This window comes from Trichosurus vulpecula, chromosome 6 (genome assembly GCF_011100635.1).
Source record: "Trichosurus vulpecula isolate mTriVul1 chromosome 6, mTriVul1.pri, whole genome shotgun sequence".
Classification (NCBI taxonomy): domain Eukaryota; kingdom Metazoa; phylum Chordata; class Mammalia; order Diprotodontia; family Phalangeridae; genus Trichosurus; species Trichosurus vulpecula.
In genome coordinates, this window is record NC_050578.1 from 224,934,248 (window position 1) to 224,947,444 (window position 13,197).

Genomic DNA, 13,197 nt, shown 5'->3' on the forward strand with positions numbered 1-13,197 from the left:
CTGAGGTCAAATTCTGCCTCAGACATTTTCTAGTTATGTGACCTTGGAAAAGTCACTTTCCTAGCTAAAAATGGGGCTGTTATAGCACCTGCCTCATACGGTTGTTGTGGGAATGAAATGAGATTGCATATGTAAACCACTTTGTCAGCCTTAAAGCCTTAAAATACCACGTAAATACTGACTGCTGTTATTTCCCAGACATTTCATGTTACTGTCCTTTCTGCACTCTTGTTTGAAGTAAACCGAACTTTCTTGCTGTTTCCCGAACTTAGCATTCCGTCTCTTGCCTCCGTACACATGTACAAGTTGACTCCCGTGCCTGGAATGTACTCAGGGATGTGCTGGTAAATGTTTAGCCAGATCTCTGGGGAAAAATGTACCTAGGATACACTTTTAAGTTAATCTCTATTATTAACATTTCTCCATCATTTTTTTAAGTCTAGACATTCCACAAAACACGTCAAGCTCAGACGTGAAGTGTTTGCAGATTTCCAAGGTGTAGATAGATGCTCACGCTGAAAATTTAACTATTGGCTCTTGCAAGCTGGTATGATCAGGCTCCAACACACTGCTGAACGTGTTCTGTCCTCATCTTCATTTTTTAAAATCACACACTAATTCCCTTCATGGCTAAGGATGCAAAGCTGCCCTGCCCTCAACTTTCAGCTTTCTCCTTCAGGAAAGGGGAGGGGGTGGTTAGGAGGCTACATTCAATGGTCCCTGAGACACTTTCCAGGTCCAATGTGTTCTGTCTGTAAGTCCCAGCCTGGCCATGTGGTCACTGTATGACCTTGGGCACATTATCTAGCTTATCTAAACTTTGATCTCTTCCCAGTAAAAATGGGGACAGTGATAGCTTGCTCTGCCTGCTTCATAGGGCTGTTGTAAGGCTTTAATGAACTAATGGATGAAAAGTGCTTTGTTACTGTGCTCCATAAATGTTCTCTCTAAATGTGAGCTATTTTTGATCCCCTTGGAGCTGGAATGCAGAGTTTGACGTCTGTCTTATTCTTTACTATCAAGATGGCATTTGTTGGTGTTGTTCTCAGTGTGCTTGGGTTGCATCTGTGTGTAACAGTACATCTTGGGACTCTTTGATCCCCTTAGATTTGTTCTTCTTAGATTTCAGAACAAAAAGCTTCTGGGTCCCCTGGGAACCCCATCCACAGGGGACAGATTTATCCTTTGTCTGCCTTGCCAACTCTGGTGCTAGCACATAAGCATCCCCTCCAGATTAATCTTGGCCAGTTTCTGGAATACTGTCCATGTCCCAGGGAAATTCCCCTTTTCTCCTTTCCTTAACATCAGGATATTTTCAGTCCTAGCCTTCTCCCTTTTCTGTTTCTCTCCTTTGTTCTGTCCCATGCTTTTGGAAAACTAGGTGGTTCAGGGGGTAGATTGTTGGACTTGGAGTTATGAATATCAGAGTTAAGATACTGCCTTAGATACTTATTAGCTGTGTGGTCCTGGACAACTTTTTTTCTTAAGATTTTTTTATTTTTAGTTTACAACACTCAGTTCCACAAGTTTTTGAGTTCCAAATTTTCTTCCCCTCCTTCCCTTCCCTCCTCCCCCCAAGATGGCCTGGAATCCGATATATGTTCTACATATACCTTCTCATTAAACATATTTACACAATAGTCAAGAGAAGAACCATGATCAATGGATTGAATCATGAGAAAGAAGAAACAAAACAAAAAAAGATGAGGCAGAGAAAAGAAAGAAAGAAAGAGAAAAGAGAGAGCAGATAGTTTGCCTCAATCTGCATTCAGACTCCATAGTTCTTTCTCTGGGTGTAGATAGCTCTTTCCATCATGAGTCCTTTGGAGTTATCTTTGAACCTTGTATTGCTGAGAAGAGCCAAGTCAATCAAAGTTAGTCATCACAGAAGCAATGTGTCTGAGGTTGTGTACAATGTTCTCCTGGTTCTGCTCCACTCACTCAGCATCATATCATGTAGTTCTTTTCCAGGACAACTTCTGTTGGCCTCAGTTTCACTATTTGTAAAAGGGATATATATATATATATATATACATATGTATGTATATGTATGTATGTATATATACCTGTATATATGTGTTTGTGTGTGTGTGTGTGTGTGTGTGATTTACTTCACAGGATTGTTGTGAAGATCAAATGATGTAAAATATGTCATTATATATATATGTTAGCTATCGTTTTTATTGTTAGTACTTGGGCATTAACCTAGGATCATAGATTTAGAACTGGAAGGTATCCAATGGTCATCTAGTCCAACCCCTTCATTTTACAGATGAGTAAGCGAGACCCAGAAAGGGAGACTTGTATAAAGTCATCCAGGGTAGTAACTGATGGAGCTGGGATCCAAAGCTAGCTCCTCCTTAGACTCCAGAGTCTCCTGGGTGCTCCATTCACCACACTAGGTTGCCTCCTGTATTGTCTTTAACCTTTCAAGGATCTGTGACTGCATCTGTATGTGTGTGGGTGTTCCTTCTACCAGAGTGGACCTCACCCCTTCTACCTCTTAGCAGACAGTTTTGTGAAAGGCTGTGGAAAATCTTTCTTTGATGAGCCTCTCCGCACTTAACTAGGCTGGCCGTTGAACAAAAGATGTACAGTTCCTCACCTAGTTGGTACTTGAGGGTTTTCCAGATTGTTTTAGAACCTGTTAAAGCCGGTGATCTGTTGGTATGAGCTCCTAGAATTCATTGTTATCTCTTAGATTCATCAAATTGAGGTCTCAGAGGAGGATGTCAGTGGAGGGTCCTAGATACACAGTAAAATCTCTTTATTTGGATAGCCCTACTTGTCTGGCATAGGTTCAGGGAGTAGCTTAGAAACTCTGCCTTTATCCTGGCAGTCCATATTCTACACTATTTACTAAATCTCTAGTGCCTGAGAAGCAGCAGGGAGAGAGAGAAGAAGAAGAAGAAGTTGAGGCAAATTACAAGCAGATGTGGATTTCCAGTTTTCACAGATTGATCAGAGAACTTCATATGCCTTGTGTAAAGCTCTGTTGTAACACAAAAGATCCAGGGGCCCTTTGGATTTTTTTCTTATGTTCTTATTTCACCACCTGGGAATTTAGGAGCACATATGCTTACCCTTGTGCATGCTGAGAAACAGTCAGAAGAATACTGTTCCAAAAATTACAGAGGAGTGTTTTTAGAAAGATGAAGGAAAGTTAGATAGAAAGATTAGAATGAACAGCGATTCATCGCAAAGATTCATGTGAAAAGTAAAGGCAGAAAACTCCTTCTCAGTCTTTTTTATCCTGATGATCACTGTGCTCTGTCTCTTGCTCCCTTTCCCTTGCCCCTTCCTTCCCTTTTCCACCTTTCTTCCTACCTTCTCTCTTTCCATCTCTTCTTTTTCTCCTAGCTTTGTTTTTCTACACAACCTCATTTGGATGGTACTGATGGGTACTGGTTCTGCCAGTTACCCTTCCTTAAGCTAGACAATTTACTTTCCACAGCTATTCAAAAGGAAAAGGAAAGAGATGTTACCAGGATTTTACTGAGCCAGTCTCTAACCTGAGAATGATGAAACAGCAGGCCAGAGACAAAGTGCCAGTAATCAGGCAGCTGCTTAATTAATTAATTTCATTATGAGGAACAGAGTTGCAAATTGGGAATTCTCTTGATCAGAATTCAACCTTGCTGAAGTGAAGACAGAAATTATATACATAAATCACAAGTGGGAAGGGAGGTGGAAGGTGGATTACAGTCTTTTCCCAAGACCAGAATGGTTTCTCATGACAGACCCACAAATGGAGGACAACACAACAATTCAGGAGTCCTGTGGGAGCAATATTGCTCGACTTCTTGCTAGTCGCTACTTGGTGGGTCACAGGACCAGAGTTCTGTGATGGGAACACGTTCTACAGTCTTTGATTCGCTTCACTTAAGGTATACAGGCAGTGATTGTTTGTGTTGTCAAGGTTTGATCGATCATTTTAAGCAGCATTGTGAGCTTCTGACTCATAAGCTGGAAAAGGCAATTCTGAAAAATCTAATCTATTAGTATATTCATTACACATTGATTAATATGAAAAATCATAATTCCCTTCTCAGAGTTCTGGGGGAAATATCCCAACATTTCTTCCCCCAGTGAAAAAATTTTCAGTCCCTGAAAATTGTACCAAATATTATATATAACATACACGCAATGTTTATATGTAGTAAATTCCCATTCAATATATTTTCCAGGTTCCTAATAATTTCCTTATCATCATTCCCAATTTATAGCACATTGTCCTGTGCCAGTAGGCATCTATATATGCTACTTAGGTGACATATTAATTTATTACCCCTGTGACAGTATATATTACCGATCCCAAGGCAGATAGTCTGAGAGCTACAGCTGTGATTTGCTACTGTCTTTACGTACATTAATAGGCAGCCCAAGATCTGGACCAATGATGACTGAAGGATATCAAGGCTATCTGCTTCCTCATATGGATAGGTGCCATACATTGGTTCTACCGCTGAGATTTCCAGTGGATAAGTAGCAGGCAAGATGAGGATTATATATTTATATTTAGAAGATATCTTAAAATCCTTTGAGTCCAATCTCTTTCTTTTAAACATGAGGAAACTGAGACACTTACTACATATATGTCCCTGGGAATATCACCTAACCTCTCTGGCCTCAGTTTCCTTATCTGTAAAATGAGAAGATTGTGCTAGATGGCTCCTGAGGTCCCTTTTAGCTAGCAATCATTTAATTTCAATTTAGCATCTGTATACTTTGGGAAGCTAGGTGGTGCAGTAGATAGAGTGTGGGGCCTGAAGTCAAGAAGACTCATCTTCCTGAGTTCAAATCCAGCCTCAGACACTTACTGTGTGACCTTGGGCAAGTCACTTAACTCTGGTTGCCTTAGTTCCTCATCTGTAAAATGAACTAGAGAAGGAAATAGTAGACTCCAGTATCTCTGCCCACTCCTTTCCTTGGAGAAATCTAGGCCCCCAGGCCAGCCAGGCTGCCATCTTTGTGTAACACTTAATTAGGTCATTGAAGGCTCAGTTTTATTTTTCATTCTGGCGATTTCCACAGGGATGGAGACTGGGTCACCATTTCTGAACCTTCCTTCTGACTCTTTTGCACTTATAATTCTTCCAGTAAACTTTTCATGGGTGAGATCATTGCCGGATGGCTTAGTCTTTCTGCAAATCTCCGATGAAAACGACTAACCCCCTTCTCTTCAGCAGCATCATGATAAAAGGCACCTGGCTGCATTGGAAAGTCTGCTAGCTTTGGAGTCACAGGGCCTGCATTCAGAACTCAGCCATTCCACTTACTGGCTATGCGACCTTGGGCCCAACCTCTCTGTCAGTAAGAGAATTGCACCAGACGTAACCCTTAAGTTGCTTCTCTGGCTATGATCCTGTGATCTTTCTTTCCCACCCTCTTTATTTAGCTTTATCCACTGCCTTTTTCCACACCACTTAGGCTGCAGTTGGGAATCTGACATAAAGGCTGTCCTAGAAGCAGCTAGGCAGTGCAGGGGATAGAGAGCTAGGCTTGGATTCAGGAAGACTTGAGTTCCAATTTAGCCCCAGACACTAGCTGTGTGACTCTGGCCCAGTCATTGAATCTCTGCCTTGGCTTCCCCAGCTGTAAAATGGGGATAATAAAAGCACCTATCTTGAGGATTGTTGTGAGTATTAAATGAGATAATATTTGTGAAGTGCTTAGTATAGTACCTGTACATAGTAGATGCTTAATTAGCAAATGCTCGTTCCCTACTTTCCTAATATCTTTGTACCCCCAGGGGGATTACCCATTGCCCTCAAGCTTTCACATACTGTTAAAATCTATCAAGATTTTCCATGTTTATCATATCAAATGCCTGCTCTTTGTGGTTCTCTAGAAGTCTTTTTTTTTGCATCTCTTATTTGCATCATCTCGGTAACATATGCCAACCCTGGTTTAAATTTGTCTTCTCTGTCTTGGGAAACAGTATCTTTTGAGAGGCGGGGGGACCGTGGGTACGGAATGTTGTGTACCATGTGAGACAGAGTTAATATGTTGGTGTTGAGTAATTGTTCTGTTTCTTTTTTACAAGGGAAAGGTCACTCTGAGGTGTGTATGTGTGTGTGTGTGTGCATGTGCGCGTGCGTGTGTGCATGTGTGAGTGTGTGTGTGTGTGTGTGTGTGTGGTGGAGGTGCGAAGGTGTGTACATACAGAAATGATTGTGTGAACCTAAGAGGTGTCAATAAAACTTAACAGGCAGCAGCAGCAACAGCACAGCCTGGACGTCTCCTGAGAAAAGGTGACTCTTCTAGCAGACTTCCCCCAGGGTTCAGTTGAAATAGCTCTGTGAGCCCCAGGCCAAGGATCTCTGCCCTTTCTCGCTTAGCATCCTACCCGTTGCCAGACTCCAACGACGGACCCTCTCCATCATCCCATCATGCACCATGGAACAAAGCTCCCTGTGCATGCAGCTACCCTGGGGCTTGCATTAGGCAAGAGACAGATACGCTCAAAGGTAATCCTTGCTTGTCTAGGGATGCCCAGGGATGCCATGGGCGATTTTCTTGTCCTCTTCGGTTTCCTGGACTGTTCTCATCCCCAGGACACCCGGGAATATGTATCACACACACCCTTAGAATGCTGACACCCACTTCCCATTTGCAATCACATTATTCACAGTCTTACAGAGGAAAGTTGTATTTAAGTGAGGGAAAAAATCCTAGAATGAGCAGCTGTTAGTTCCAAAGAAATCTGCATATCCCTAGAGCCCTTTATAGTCTTGAGAACGAAGTCTCTGTTGCTGTTGGTGGTGATGGTGGTGGTGGTGATGGTGATGGTGGTGCTGGTGGTGACCCATATCTATCAATCCATTAAGCCCAGTTCTCTGATGCTCAGAGGTTGTTGGGGTGAAGACAATATTGTTTCTCCTTATTTTCCCCAAATTCCTGCTGATTTTTTTAAACTGTAGCACATGACCCACTAATTTCTTAGGGAAGGTCCATAAGCCTCTTGAGAGAATGGGTATGATGTAATGGGAAAGAAAGTCAAGAGGACTTGGGTTCCAACTCCGTCTCTGATTCTCACTAGTAAGAAGGAAACTGAGACTGGGAGAACTTTAGTATTTTGCCCAGTTAGTAAATGTCTGAAGTAGGATTCGAGCCCAAGGTCTCCTTGGCTTCCAAGTCTAACATGACTTGAAAGCTGCTGTGACCAACTTGATGCCTAGTCCTTAATGCCCGTGGTACATACCTCACAGGGTGGTGGTGAAACTCAAATGAGATAATATTTGTAGTTTATAAAGTGCTTGACATTTTACAAAACCAGTTATCTGTAGAAAGCAGAATATCTTCCTGGGACATCCCCTTCCTGGAACCATGCAGAACAACATATACCGTATGCCATTTTTTATTATTGGGCTGCTAAATGATGTAGCAGATAGAGTATTGGACCTTGAGTTAAAATCAAACTTCAAATACTTACTAGCTTTGTGACCCTGGGCAAGTCCCTTCACCCTGTTTGCCTCAGTTTCCTCATCTGTAAAATGATCTGGAGAAGGAAATGGCAAACTGTTTCAGTATCTTTGCCAAGAAAACGCCAAACGGGGTCACAAAGAATCGGACACGACTGAAATGAGAATATTTTTATTATTGTTGATGTCATCTGCTTGGTGTAGACTGTGGGTACTCTTTCCCTTCTCCTGCAGTGGACACTGCTTGCTCACCCCAAGGCTATATGATTCCCCTGCCCTATTCTGATTCCATCAGGTACCAGCCCCGCCCATCTCTAGGCATTCCATCAGTTATTCAGTTATTCAGTTGGAAAGGTGGAAGGAAAGCACGTTCTCAAAGACATTTTTCTTTAGCCATTTTCGGTAGCTGTCCCTGAAGTGCGCAGGTACGGGCACACACATCTTTACTTTTTTCTCTTTCCTTATTTTTGTTCTTCTTCCTTCCCTCTGCCCCCTCCCACAATTCCAAGTTGCAAGGGGAGGGGTGGCAGTTGTGACTTTGGACACTTAGTCTGTGCCTTTTGTTAGTCATCTGATAAGAAGCTGGTCCTGTAGCCAGTCCCTGTCTGACAACCACGGTGGCAGGAGCAGATGCTTGAGTACATCTTAGATCCTGAAGTTCTGATAGGTCCTTTTGTCTGAGACTTTGGAAAACTTGGTTTTGTGTAATCAATCATCGCCGTTATCAAACTTTGTATGTTTATTTGGTTTTATTAGTTCTATGTTTATTAGCGCATTTATACTCCACTAGATTTGGGTTCAAATCCTGGTTGAATGAATGAATGAAAAATCATTTATTACATCCTTTACACTTGCCAGGTAGTGTGCTAAATGAGGATACAAACACAAAAAGTAATACAGCCTCTGCCTTCCAGAAGCTTACGTTCTAATGAGGAAGACAAGTATGGTGTTGTGGTGAGGAGGTGGTCCTTTATTTTGATCTGGGAGCTCTTAGGGATGGTGAGTGGGCAGTTGGTTGCCCTTTCAAAGACTAGTACTGTTGATTACTCTTCTTGGATATAGAGGTAGAAAGCAGTGGTGGTAGGGGGTTGTGGAGGATTGGCGGTGGAGGCTGGAGTCAGAAGCATAGTTTCATGAAGACATTGGGAGACCAGGAGTGTGGTAGGTATGGGTAGGGGCTAGATATGGGGCTAGTCAATCAGAAATTCAGGATCCTAGGGTGGGAATTAGAATGTTGGCTCTTCTGCTTCTTATTTGTGTGACTTAGAAAACCATTTAACTTCTCTAGGACTCAGTTTATCCATTTGTAAAGTGTGAGAGTGGAGTAAATGATCTTCAGGGTCTCCATTCATGCTCCTGTCTTCTAAGAGGAATCATCTTTGGAGGGTTCCTAGACTGGCTCACATTTATATGGTGTTACGATATCTTGACACAGTAGCTAAAGAGAACAGATTTGACTAACCAAAATACCTTGAAGGGTAACAGCATTTTTACGCTAAATAATAATAGTATTAGTAATAATAACATTCTAGTTTCTTTTCCTCATAGGATCTTTGTAAGGAAAACACTATGTAAACATGAGCCATGGACACTTCCGTATTACTCAAAGGAGCCATGATTTTGGCGGTGTAGGTATTCTGAGGCCCATTGGCAACTTTTCCAACATTTGTTAAGCTCCTACAATACATACTCATAGACAGATTAAAAATGACACCATTCTTGCCCCGGAAGAGTTTGTAGTACAGTGGAGGATATGACATGTATACAGGTATGACACAGAGTAATAAGAAATAAAGGCAAAGGTGAGATCTGGACAAATTGGGAGAAATTTGGGGTTTGGGTGGTGCCACTTGAGGCCTTATGATGAAGGTTCTATATGAGTTAGACTTGGAAGGAAGGGAGAAACTTCATTCTGTTGCAAGTGTGGACAGTAAGAACAAAGAGGGAGATGGGAGAAGGCAAATGAAAATGAGGAATGAGGACAGTTCAATTTGGTTGGAATTGGTAGAGTGTAAGAAGGGAGTGGTGTGAGATAAAGCTGGAGAATTTTACAGTTTACAGCCATTTAGTGAGCCCTTACCATGTGCCTGGCACTGTATTGAGCCGAGGACCAAAGGAGAAGACAAAGGTAAAACAGGCTGTACTCTTAAGAAGCTTCTATTCGAATGGGAGCGATAAAAGGCTCTATACATATATGCAGCCCCTCTGCCCTCACTTTCTCAACCAGCCCTTACTCATACTGGTAGGTTGGGTCCCCAGAGGGGGATGGTTTACTTCTCCCCGCCACCTTGTAAGGGCTGGTAATTTCTAATACTGTTGCTCATAAGCTCCAACCTGATGTGCTCCACCAATATCGATGAACTGATTGGCATCAGTTAGCTTTTACAAAGAGATATTTACTGCGAAGTTATAGAAAGAATAGAAGTTACAAAAACATGTCTTCAAACCAAGTGGGTGTAGTCTTCTGTAGGGAGAGTGGGCTCAAGCGTGAAGCAGGAAGTTAATGAACCACGCGTAGAGGGGACACATGTGGCTGAGGAGTGCTTCAGCCTTAGGAATCCTTTTTTGCCATCTTTGGAGTACCCACCAAGTTCACTTCTGGGTCTGGTGTAGCCAGTGACAAGGCTGTAGGACTTATTGTCTTAGCTGGGGGTGGTCATCATTGGGTTGGTTCATGCAGGTTGCCTGATGGCCACTCTGATTCCTCACTGGATTCGACTGCTGCAGCCACTGGCTTTGAGGATCCAGTTGGTATTGGGACCTTGATGGATCTCTCAGTTTCACCGGTCTCCTGGGCCCTCCCATGTCAGAATACTCTTTCACCTAAGATCAGAAAAGATAAACAGTGATGAAAATAGAAGCACCTCGTGTTCATGGTTACATGGCTCCTGGGTGAGAGATAGAACCCTCAGCTCCTCTGCCACCTGGAGGCTCGCAGGAACTCTCATTTGAAAGCCAACAGGGAAGAGTGAGAGATAGTCAGCTAGCTTTTAGGAAGCACCTACAGTGTTCCACACACTGGGCTGAGTGCGAGGGATACAAAGAAAAGCAAAAGACATTCTCTGCTCTCAAGGAGCTCACAGCTTAAGAGGGGGGAGACAGCATGCAAATCGCTATGTGCAGACGTACACACATACATACAAACATGCATACACAGTAAATTAGAGATCATTTTAAAGTGAAGGCACTAAGATTATGGAGGACTGGGAAGGGCTTCTTGTGGAATGCAAAACTTTAGCTGAGACTCGAATGAGGCCAGGGAAACTTTGGGGCAGAGATGAGGGGGAGAGAGTTCCAGGCTTGGGGAGACAGCCAGAGAAAACCCTCAGGAGTGAGAAGATGCCAGGAACATGAGGTCATTGCCTTGAAACTTGTGTATGCGTACTCAGTTCTGGCTCAGCTATCCTAGCTCATCAGCCAACCACAAAGCTTTTCATCATCAATGTCTCTCATGGTGCCATAGGCACACTTGGATGTAAACTGGCAGGTTTTGGATTGTCCATAGGCTGGGAATACTTCACATGGTCAGGATAAGGCACTAGGCAAGGCAAATCCACACAGGTTCCAAGAGCTGGGCCCTCGCCTATTTATTTACACACACACACACACACACACACACGTTTGTTGAAGCTAGACTAGAGGGCCTTGAATTACGTACCCCAGATCATTTTTGAGTAGTATGCCATTCGAAATGCAAACATCTATCTGTTAAATAAATAAAGCATAAGATTTATGAATAGAGCTTTCCAAAGAGACTTTTTTAGTCCATCAGTAACATCCTTGCCATGACCACTGGTCTCTGTCCACTTAGACCTTCTACAAGCCTCCCTGCACATTTGAGGATGTTTCTGCAGTAGCTCTTCCTGAACTGAATTCTCACTCTAGAAGCTTGAAGAGAGTCCAGAGGTCATTTAATCCTCACCTCTCTTTTTAAAGATGAGAAAACAATCCCAGAGAAGTCAAGTGATTTGTCCAAAAACAAGACTCCCTGTACCGTGGATCAGAGAGCCTTGTACAGTTGCCCCTTCCTCCAGCCTGGCTTGTTGAATGGTGCCTGTACTCGTTGTCTTTTGGGGAGCAGTCCACTGCCTCCAGACTATCCTGGCTCCTTTTGCCCTGCAGGGAGTGATGGGTTTTTCTCGGATGGTGAGCCTGACCCGAACGTGCAGATCCTGACAGTGGGTCGGTCTGGCTCCAGTAGGAGCCTGGCAGAGGCAGCAGCTGCTGGAGGGCACCATTCATCCAAACAGGACCTCCGTACCACAATGCAAACAAAGGGTGAGTGGCTATGTTGGTGGCCAGAATTCAGTCAGTTGATAAAAATTCATTAAGTACCTACTATGTGCCAGCCCCTGTGCAAACTCATTAAGTACCTACTGTGTGTCAGCCCCTGTACTACGTTCTGGGGAGACAGACAAAAAATGAGACCATCTCTGCCCTCAAGGAACTTCAGCTTAGCTTGTTTGAGTGTCTATGTACAAAAATAGACATAATGATACAAAGTGATTTTGGCGGGGGCGGGGGGAAGGGTTCAAGCAGCTTTGTTGGGTGGGAGCGTCGGGGGACGTCAGGAAAGCCTTCACATAGAAGGTAATACTTGAACTGAGCCTTGAAGGAAGCTAGTGAGGGGGGCATGTATTCCAGACATGGGGGTACATACAACCAAAGACATGGAGATAAGGGATGGAGCACCATAGAGGAGGAAGAGGAGGAAGTTCAGTTAGGCTGGACTGTAATGTGTATGAAGGGTAGCATGTGTAACAAAGGCTGGAAAGGTTGGTTGGAGCCAAGTTTTCAAGGACTTTAAATGTTAAAGGTAACTGTTTATAGAGGGTATTCCAAAAGTCTTTTAAGGTGTTGAAGCTTAACACTGAACGGAGACTTTTGGGACACCTTGTACTTAATCCTTGGGGTTTAGGAGTTTGTATAATGAAAGGGATTTACCTGAACAGACTTGTACTTAGTAAAAATCATTATGTTAGCTGTGTGGAGGATAGAAGAGGGAAATGATGTAAAGTAGGAAGACCAGTGAGGGGGTTATTGAAGTAGTCTTGTCCAGGGTGTTGGTTCTGCAGGAAGAGATATTGTGGAGATAGAAGTAGTGTGGTTCAGCTCCTATCAGCCTGTGATGACAGGATTAGGGAGTGCGATTGGGGAAGCTGCTATAAGCAGCTGACCACAGGGTGGCAGAGATGGGCCGCTCCTTAGGAGGTGGGCTGTGAGCAGGGGTTCATTGATCTAGCATGTTGGGGTCCACATCCTTGGCCAGCAGCATTCCTCCACATCGGACCTCTCCTCCCTCTCTTTCCTCCTGTCCTCCTGGCTTTGATTCTGTGAAGGATGGGTGAGAGCCCACCTGGGACAGCGTCAGAGTAGCCCAGGAAGGAGGGATGGGAGAAGAGGTGGTGATTTGGAGGTAGGCTTGGAAGAACCTACCCACAGCAATTCTCGGCAAAATTCAGAACCCTTCTCAAGAGCTTTCTCCAGCTCCCAGACTCTTTATCTGCTGTAGTGGAAAGAGACCTAGGCTGGGAGTCAGGATACCTGGGGGCCACTCCAGGTTCTGTAGCTCACTGACTAGGGAACCTTGGCTAAGTCTCTAACTTTCTCCAGGCTTCAGTGTCCTCCTCTTTAAAATGAGGAAGTTGAATTAGGCGATACCTAAGGGCTCTCCCAGCTCTGAGGCTGTTATGATTCCATACTGGTTAAGTCCCCAGAATTGGATATTTACATTCCTTACCAGAGTCCTCAGAACTCATAGGTGCAGGCCATC

At 43.6% G+C, this 13,197-nt stretch overlaps 1 protein-coding gene across 1 annotated transcript in view; it reads left to right on the top strand.

Annotated features, from left to right (window-relative positions):
• TUB (TUB bipartite transcription factor) overlaps positions 1 to 13,197 on the top strand; it is a 143,339-nt gene that overhangs the window by 106,912 nt on the left and 23,230 nt on the right. The window contains exon 5 of the mRNA XM_036762305.1: positions 11,547 to 11,702. Coding sequence (XP_036618200.1) covers positions 11,547 to 11,702 — 156 coding nt within the window. The remainder of the gene's footprint in view (positions 1 to 11,546; positions 11,703 to 13,197) is intronic.